Source organism: Abramis brama (assembly GCF_963993115.1).
Source record: "Abramis brama genome assembly, chromosome: 17".
Lineage (NCBI taxonomy): Eukaryota > Metazoa > Chordata > Actinopteri > Cypriniformes > Leuciscidae > Abramis > Abramis brama.
The window spans coordinates 16445951-16456053 of NC_139979.1; the positions used below are offsets into that span (position 1 = coordinate 16445951).

Genomic DNA, 10103 nt, shown 5'->3' on the forward strand with positions numbered 1-10103 from the left:
TTCAAAGTCAAAGACAGTGGGGCCTCCCTTCTAACACAACATTGTATTTAACTGGCCATGCTCTGTAAAGAAGCATAACACTGTCAGGTATTTTCTTTACTGATATTTAGTAGTTGTCTTTACTGTACTCTACTGTACTGCCACTTCAGAATCATGATAACATTATATTAGTTATAACCTTTGCCATCAATTCTGACACGTCAGCCACTGTACATATCAGTTCTGTAACACATACAGTATACGTTATATCGCTACATACAAGTTATACGTGCAAAACGTGAGTCTCATAACTTTACAATGGGACTCCGTACTGTACAGCATGCTGTATGGTTCATAGACATGCATGGTTCATAGACTGGACCATTGTTGGAGAGATTTGTTGATATTGCCTGGTTAGATAATGTTAAGTTTCATCAATGTTTGCTTGTTCAAAATTTGTATATTTACAAAAAAAAATAATACTGCTAAATATGAGTGGATCAAGAGAAAATGTCTGTGTCTGAGTTTGTGTGACTATAGTATTACAGTTTGCATGACCAAGGGTACACATGGAAAGGTGTAATAAATTACTGTATACTGGAGAATTAATCTATACTAGTATTAATTCAACAAAACAAATAATAATAATAATACCAGGCAGGTATTAAAAGGTGTGTAAAAGCTCTTTATTCTATTCGGATATGGATGAAATACATGTCAGTATAAAAGAGGACATAACTCTTTGTTATTTAGACCTTTTTGTAATATAGTGCATTAAAGGCTTATTTTGTGAATACTGCAGTAGCACTAGAAAGAAACCCATTTCATGTAATTAAATGAAATATATTGTTTGAAATATTTGTACAATAAAACTGCATACACAAACACAAAGACAAATATAAAATAAACCTTTAAAAATCCTTTCTGATAAAGAATATAGTTGATGATGTGGAGTGTTAACAACTACATTTGTATTGACTTGTGCATTCTGATACAGTACATAAAAAAATCATAGGAAATGTTGCTTTGTACCGTGCACAACAGTTGCCTCCAGTGTAAACAGTTTATTCATTTTTAGGCCTGTAATGTGCACACTATGAAAAATAACAGTATGATTAGCAGTAGTCAGAATTTTTTTAGATAGCCACCCTCACTCTGTGCAGTTCAGCTTACTTAATAGAACCACTAAATATTTTCTCCTAACATTTCTTCTGTATTTTTAAAATAGTCTGTGGCCAATAGTGTCCATGTGCAGATGTTCTCCATCCTACAGCTGGCAGGTGTTTTCTTTAATGGCACAATCCTCTGAGATGGCAGTCCCGCTGGGCACACTGAAGGTAGTGGTTTTTGCCTCTGTCAGGCCAAGTAGACTGGCACAGGTGGGTAAATAGACATGCTGAACACGGTCCACTTCTGAACGGCAAACTGGGCAACACTGATAAGAGAGGTAAGAAGGTAAAATATCACGATTGTTAACATACAACAAATTCCTCTTATCTACACCTCTATATTTTTTCTTTATTGTTCATGTTAATTATGCAGTTGGGTGATGTGCCAGTTTCACTGAACTGATATAACACTTCTGTGATGTCAGAGGGTGAAATTCAAAAGGTCATAGGACTGCTGCGTAACGAAAATGTCTGATTATCAAGATCTTCAGCCTGAACAGCCGCTAATGGTCGATGACACATGTAAGAGGGTAACCAGAGGTTATGTAAACCTAATAGTGCAAGTTCTCTTAATCATTAACTTAACTGGTCAATTTAGATGACGATTCCTAAGCATGAGAAAATCACACTTTGATTTTATATTGTCATGAATGTTGAATATGCTATATATATATATATATATATATACAGTACCAGTCAAAAGTTTGGAAACATTACTATTTTTTATGTTTTTGAAAGAAGTCTCTTATGCTCATCAAGCCTGCAGTAAAAAAAACAACAAAAAAAAAAAACAGTAATATTATGAAATATTATTACAATTTAAAATAATGGTTCTCTTTTTTAATATACTTTAAAATGTAATTTATTTTTGTGATGCAAAGCTGAATTTTCATCAGCAAGTACTCCAGTCTTTGGTGTCTTATGATCCTTCAGAAATCATTCTAATATGCTGATTTATGATCAATGTTGGAAACAGTTGTGCTGCTTAATATTTTTTTTATAACCTGAGATACTTTTTTCAGGATTATTTGATGAATAAAAAGTTAAAAAGAACTGTATTTATTTAGAATAGAAATCTTTTGTAACAATATACACTACCGTTCAAAAGTTTGGGAACAATAACTATTTTTTTTAAAAGAAATTAGTACTTTAATTCAACAAGGATGCGTTAAATTGATAAAAGGTGATGGTAACGATTTATATTGTTAGAAATGTTTTTATTTTGAATAAATGCTGTTTTTATGAATAAATGCTGTTAACGTTTTACTCATCAGTATTCCAAAAAAATATATTAAACAGCACAACTGTTTCCATCATTGATAATAACTGAGTATCAAATCATATTAGAATGATTTCTGAAGGATCATAAGACACCAAAGACTGGAGTACTTGCTGATGAAAATTCAGCTTTGCATCACAAAAATAAATTACATTTTAAAATATATTAAAAAAGAGAACCATTATTTTAAATTGTAATAATATTTCATAATATTATTGTTTTTTTTTTTGTTTTGTTTTTTTTTAACTGCAGGCTTGATGAGCATAAGAGACTTCTTTCAAAAACATTAAAAATAGTAATGTTTCCAAACTTTTGACTGGTACTGTATATATATATAGTAATGATGCAATAATCACCTGAAGTTGGCTGGCACACTTATAGCAGCAGAACATGTGTCCACAAGGACAGAAAGCAGCATTGATCTCCTGTTCGCAGCACAGAGCGCAGGTCAGGGCATCTTGTAGCATTTGGAGCTTCTCCTTGAGAATGTGAGTTTCTCTGCAGCTGACACACATTCGCTTTTCCCTTTCAATTTTTATCTGTCTCAGCAGCAAGTCTCTTGGGCTCCCACATCCATTCACAGCCATCCCTGCATTGAACAGGGCTCGCCGGGCACGGTCATACACTTCTTTGGATGTGCGCTGAATGTCAAAGATGTACCTTTTACCAAGGTCAATGCTTTCATTGAGGAAGAGGGAGGCCAGGTGACCCTTGAAGTCACGGCTATATTGCGTCTTCACCGTGCTCATTACAGTGTCACACCTGAAGAGTTAAGTTCAAAATGTGTTAAATAAAACATGGGTATTAAATTGTTTTAATGTTGTTTTATTGTTCTAAAAATGTACAATAGTATTGATCATTAATGGAGCCCATAAAGTTTAGGTATTGCTTCTTTACATCAAGTTCAAAATTGAAGCAAATTCAGTAATTAAACACAGTTGAATTATTGTTAGCAATAACTAAAATTAAAATAACATTAAAATATGTTTGTTTATTGAAATAAAATTAAAAAGTAGCTTAACTGGGAAATCAAAAACTAAACTAAAATATTTTCTGTTTTCTATGACTCTAAAACAATAATAAAAAAAAATACATGCTACAACAAAAATGCTAAAACTTAATTTAAAATAAAATAAAACTAGAATAAACTTTCACAGAGTGAAAACCAACAAAAACTAAAGTGAAAATGCTAATTTAAAAACAAAATAGAAAAAAAATTGAAATTCAAAACTAGAACAACCCTGGTTGAACAGAATGAACAGAAACAGTAAACACTTAAAGGCTTATTTCATCCAAAAATGAAAATCCCTTTACTCTAGCAAGTCTAATAGAATTATAACAGTATTCACCTATAGAAGGAGTGAATCTCCGTGATAGCGCGATATAGTCCATTGGCAGCACAAGGACTGATGAACTTAAAAAGGAGAACCATACTGTCCCCACTGTCCTTTGTGATGGTCACATACACATTCCTTCCAGACTGAGTGGCCATTTGAATGACTGGGTATACGATTCTGGGGAAATGAATCAGAAATCATGGTATAGAAACATTTATTTTAAATCTTTAAATGACCTACTTAACTAATATTTCTTATATTTGTCATATATATGTACCTTTCAATAGTGGTGAAATCTGTTTTGCAGACAAACAGGCCCTCTGGTCCGACCCCGATGAGCAGCTCCTGTCCCTCAGAGTCACGCGCAGAATGCCACTCCACGCCATAGTAGTTGAGGGAGGAAACCAGCTGCAGGGCTTGATATTCTGCTGAAGCCTGACTAACACCCTCCAATGCCTTATGCCTCAAACAAATACTATAAAAACATGAAAGACAGCACTGTTATTAAACCAAACAAATGTTATTCTGACTGAGAATATTCACTTCCCAGTGTTCTTACTTGTTGATGGTGTCATGGCTGGGCTCTTGACCATAGATCTGTGAGTAGCAGTATTTGGCTGTGTTTTGGTTGTAATCTCCAAACTCTGCCTGAGCCAGTAGTGCACAGAGCTTGATCGCCTGATCTGCGTCCAATCGCAAGCTTCCCTTGAAAAGCTCCTCCTTCACATGCATCAGAAACAAATGTCTGCAAAGTAACAGAAAAATACATTAAAACATTGAATAAATCTACATTTTGCAACAAAACACTGAAGTCTATTCAATGAGGAACTAGAAGCACATTAATCAAGTCTGTATACTTACACACAAATGTATATTATTTACCTAAATTATTTTCATATAATAAATGATGTATAGAATAGAGACAAAAAGGCAAGAAAAAAGGCAAAAATTGTCCAATTTGGCTGAAACCCTAGAAATGTGGACATAATCATAAAGCAAGCAACAGCTTCTGACTGAAATGTGCTGAATCATCATCAGTACAGTTTTTTTAGTGCCCGAAGGAAAAAAAAAATCCTTCATAACTCCACTTCATAATCCTACTGTATCATATTTTTATACATGAATTTCTAAGGCCTCTGAATTATCAACATGATCAAAACTTTGCTGAAAAACCCATTTTATACAATATTCTGTGCTTTTTTGCACTCTGCTTGATAGTTCATACTTTTTTAGCAAGTAAAAGGCCTCGTTAGGATAACTTTTATAATGTTAATAATATTAAAGATGAACATTTACTTGACTGAAGCAACTTGAAGTTTAGTTTTTAGGCTTTTTTTTTGAAAAATCATGTTAAAATGGATTTATATGCATTTTATGGAAGTAGTCTGTTGTGCTGTAATAAATAATCTCATTGAATTACATTACAAGAAATCTGAATTTCATTTTACTTTTTGGCCATTTAAATAATATCATCTGCTCACATTTTTGCTCAGTTTGGACCTCTGAATAAAACTGATGTTTTCTCCTCCTCGGGTATGAGCGCCATATTCTCACTATGCCATATACTATATGGGCCACAAAAGCCTGCTTTATCAAATATGATACAAAACATAACTTTTTTTGTTTTATATTTTGTCTAAAGTTTCAATAAACTGTTCCATCCACTATTATTTAGGCTTTACATGGTTAACTGAGATACTTGTTTGTGTAAATACCATGAATATTTAACCGTTTTTCAATCGTCACACTATAATATACAGCCTAGTTGTATCTCTCAGAAACTTTCATGCACTGTCAGCCCACTGATATTATCTAAAAAATGAGCTGGCTTGAAGCCAGATTTACTCAGCGGTCTAAACCCGGTGAACTGAGGTAACAGAAGCAGAGTTGGGATTTCTGGCACATATTTTTTACAACTTGATATAAATCACTTGTAGAAATAGTATACATTTTGTAATTTATTCTTGATTTTGTCATTCATTTCTGGCAATAATGCAGATCTAACCTATTGCCAATTGGTGTATTTACTACAATGGGTATTGCATCACAAAAAGACAAATAGAATATTAGCCAATATGTATTTCAATATAAAACAATCAAGCACACAGCCTCCACCATAATAATTAATCTGTTGTCATTATCATGGATTTAAAGACTGAGAAAGACTAACAAAGGCTGATGGAGAGTGCGCTGGATCTTGTCCCACCATTGTATAAGATTATGTAAGAGGCAGAATCACATTACAACATGTTTCAACTCAGAATCAGACAAACTGACACCTCCCCACCCCCACCAACAGCCCTCGTCAGACGTGACCGAACAGCTCCACTAGTCTCTACTTAGGGAACGCACTGTACTGCTAATGTATTCAGTGTTTACTTTTCTTAAACTTTAAGAAACATCTGTAAACATTTGAGCCTCCAAAAACCCTCCGGAGAAATATTATTTACCTCAGCAGGCCTACATGAGGCACTCCCTAACTGAAAGAGTGCCAGTTTCAAGAGCAAACATGAACACTGGCAACTCCCTGCCACAGAGCCAGAAAGATATATAAAAAGATGTATGGAGATATGGGACAAAGGTAATAACACAAAACCGCAGAGGCAAACAGAATTTTGAACTATGCAGCTTTACACTTTAAGCAGCTGCTTCCTGTTTGAGCTCATGAGAAAAACAACTAAAAAAACAGAACTGTTATCCACGTGCCTCAAGTTCTCCAGACTGAGCAAAAATGTGAAACCTCAAAGATTCTGCAGCCACAGAGGAATCCTGTTTTTTCAAAAATGGAAAAATACTGTTTTGCGCAGATTTGCACAAACTCTGAGCACTATGATAAAATATTGCAACTTATATTCACTTAGGAGGAGTTTCACCTGGTTTGCTCTTGCAGGATTAGATGCGGCTCAACAAAGAACTTCACTCGCAGCCTCAGTCTGCAGGGAGACAGGCAGTCCACTTGTTGAGAAATCCTGTTTCTGAGATTCATCCATAAAATCTCTCCCTTTGCACCGGTGAACTGAAGTCCAAAATAATCCACCTCTATGATTCCCATTTTCCGGCATATCTGTAAATTAAAAACAAAACCATGGGCATTTTTTTGTCATGCATAAGTGTGTGCTTTTAACCGAAGAATGCTGGGACTTGGGCTCTTTGCACCCCTCCTCCTTTAGAAAGACAAAAGTATTACATAAGAGGGACTTTTGAAGTGGTAATGTGGTATGAGAGAACACCTGCTTTTATAGTAATTTGCTGAAACATACATAAGAATGACAAAAAGTTGTGTAGTTAGGTTATAAGTAACTACAATTTTTTTGTGTATAGACTTTTCTAAAATACTAAATACTATAGTAATAACAGCCAAAATATTCCAATAAAGAGGCTAAATAGTTCAAATTATTTATAATAGAAAATAACTATTTAAAACAATAAACGTAATTCTTTTTTTAAACAACTGATGAAACATTGATAAAGCAAAAAAAGAAGAAGAGTTTTATACAGTAATTTGCCATGGCAATGATTACTTTTGCTTTCTATACGCTATGCTAATGAGTCTTAGTACAAATGTATTTATGTAATGATTGAATAACTATCGCAAACTAAACTCGTTAATTCTAGACACTCACCTTATTGAGAATGTCCTCTCCGTTTGCTTTTGGGTCCACCTCCACTTCCAGAACCACCGAGTCCGGACGAGTTATGTGGCATAACATAGTGAATGCAGTTATTGTTTCACACACAGTCCAGGATAGCGGAGAGAACGACCTGTAGCTCAGTCACAAGGCTGACTCGTACCCCATTGGAAAAACAGCGAGAGGAGGTTTATGAAGCCCTGCTCTAAGGATCCGCCTCTCCGTTATCTGATGTCCGATTCGCGAATTGTTCTTTTGAACCGGTTCTTTTAAATTATTTATTCGAACTGATTCGCAAAGGCGTCTGTAACTACGAATGAGGCATTTAGCGCTTTCATATGTAGCCTACTACACCACAAAAAAGTCAAGTAAATTTGTCATTCGACCATTTTGGTACTAATTGCGTTTCTCAACAAGTCTTGGTGATAATTTACATAAAACCATTTTAAATATAGCCTAGGCCTTCCATACACACAGGACAGCGAGTGACAAAATAACATTAAAAATATGAGGGGCATATTACAACACCAATACAACAAAATGGACATAAAGACAGTATGACAAGCAGCAACAGTTTTGTTTGAGACTAACTGGTATGTGGGTGACATGGGATCATAAAAAATGGTTCTAAACAGTACCAAATTAGGGTTCTTCGGCTTGTAACAATAGCAGAACCCTTTTTGGTGCTAAATAGAACCCTTTTTATAAGGTTCCATAAAGAACCATGCTTTGAAAGTGCTATATAGTATAATAAACATTTTCAATTATATTTATTTTTTATTAATATTAGTATATTAGTATCTTCATATTATTAATATTACTATGATTCATATATTTTTTTAATATAAATTATGTATTAATATTGTTTTTTAGCCCTCTATTTGCCTGGTCTTATATCTTGTTGCCTCTATTTGGGTTTTACATTTAAAAAAAAAAAAAAACAGCATGTTGTGTCAATTAGGTAGGCTACTGTTATTTTTTATTGACATAGCAAAAATGACAGTGCGCTAACAACAGACCAAGTTCCAGTGAAATATCTTCACAATCCCCTGTCTTTACGTCCTTCATTATGTGTGTATTCTGAGTGGGCAGTTTCTCTCTGCAGATGATGAGATGAATATCCTTTAACTAAACAGAGCTGCTCACACTTACATGTTCTGTTAAATTAAAAAGAGAAAAATACATGATTGTTAGGAAATGATTGTTACAATTTTTAAAGTTATAATTTATAGACATTTTAAGAAAGAAATAATTTACCTGTTGAGAGTATGTTGACAGTCTGTGTAGTAACTGTAGTTGTAGCTGAGCTCCAGAAAATCAGTAATGAGGAGGCTTTGACAGTTACAGATTTGAAAAACAAAAAGGCGGGAATAAAGAACCCTAAACTCTAACACAAAGAACCATTTCAGCATATAAAGGGTTCTTCAGGACGATACAGTACTAAATAGAACTGTTACTGCGTGTAAAGAACCGTTAAAGAACCATCTTTTTTAGAGTGGTGTATATGCGTACATGTGGGATCATAACCCAATTGATACTGATCACTTGTCATCTATAGAGCTGCTGTAAAGCTAAAATTAAAGGAAAGGTATAGGTGATTTGTTCCAGAAACATTTTTCAGAATGCAATGATTGGACGACAATTTTATGGTCTTATGCCTTCCACAGACAATATAGGCTAGACCATTTGACTTAGTGATTGCTATCAGGATGTGAAGAGACTTCAACTACTATAACAAAAAAATGTTTCTGCAACAAATCACCTACCCTGCCTTTAAAGTCGTTTCATAAATGATTAGGCCTACCTTTGTAACATTGACAGTTATTGAACTGAATTGAATCAACATTGAACTGAACTGAGCTGAATGCCACCTCTGTAGAGCCGCATTGCAGCTGAAATTGAAGTAGTTTCATAATTAATGAATTTTGCAACACACTGTTATTTTCCTGTCTATTAGCCTACCGTGAAGCCGCTTTAGGCCCTATCTGTATTGTATAAAGCACTATGTAAATATGTCCATCTAAATTAGTACATTCACCCCCGGTTTCATAATAAAGGCCTTAGTCCCAGACTAAAATGTATGTTTTAGCTAGTTTAAACTTAAAGGGGTGGTTGATTATGATTTCACTTTTCTAACTTTAGTTAGTGTGTAATGTTGACATAAACAACATCTGCAAAGTTACGACGCTCAAAGTTAAAAGCAAAGGGAGATATTTGCTTTTAAAGAAATCGTTTTTTAAGGACTACAACTCTCCATATCCAACAAACAGCTGGTAGGGACTACAGGACATTCCTCCCAGGTTAGTGACATCATGAACCCTACAATTTACATAAACCTTGCATATTCTGTCTTGATTTATTATCAAGACAGAATATGCTAATCAATGACTAAATCAGTGAAAGGACACAAGTTGTTGTAGCTCCGCACTCTGTGCTGGGAGCAGCAGCTCATTTGCATTTAAAGGGACAGACACAAAAACGGTGCGTTTTTGCTCACCCTCAAAAGCCCCTTTCACACAACACGATGATCCCGGCAAATTGCCAGGAAATTGCCAGAACTCCTTCTGTGTGAACGCAAACACGACCCGGAATTGATACAGGTGTTGTGCCGAATTTCTACCCCCTGCCAAATTATTACCCCCCTCGTTGAAGTCAGCACCTGATTGCCTAATCCTAAACCCTCCCCTAATCCTAACCCCTCCCCCACAAC

General features: G+C 34.8%; 1 protein-coding gene across 1 annotated transcript; it reads right to left on the reverse strand.

Moving 5' to 3' along the window:
• Window positions 1-643: 643 nt before the first annotated feature.
• On the reverse strand, window positions 644-7623 carry mylipb (myosin regulatory light chain interacting protein b). Its single transcript, XM_084088426.1, has 7 exons — window positions 7388-7623; window positions 6638-6828; window positions 4324-4509; window positions 4042-4239; window positions 3777-3941; window positions 2784-3189; window positions 644-1414 (listed from the first exon to the last, which is right to left on the reverse strand). Exons 1-7 carry the CDS (start codon window positions 7472-7474, stop codon window positions 1247-1249), a joined length of 1401 nt encoding a protein of 466 aa, XP_083944552.1. The 5' UTR covers window positions 7475-7623; the 3' UTR covers window positions 644-1246.
• Between the last annotated feature and the right edge of the window lie 2480 nt (window positions 7624-10103).

What these genes read in the sequence shown, in the direction of transcription:
- mylipb (XM_084088426.1), bottom strand. Translation starts at nt 7,474, where the DNA reads ATGTTATGCCACATAACTCGTCCGGACTCGGTGGTTCTGGAAGTGGAG. An exon ending in GAGATTCACTCCTTCTATAG is followed by an intron (nt 3,190 to 3,776) that starts GTGAATACTGTT and finishes TTAACTCTTCAG; the next exon opens with GTGTGACACTGTAATGAGCA. An exon ending in AGTGTGCCAGCCAACTTCAG is followed by an intron (nt 1,415 to 2,783) that starts GTGATTATTGCA and finishes CTCTCTTATCAG; the next exon opens with TGTTGCCCAGTTTGCCGTTC.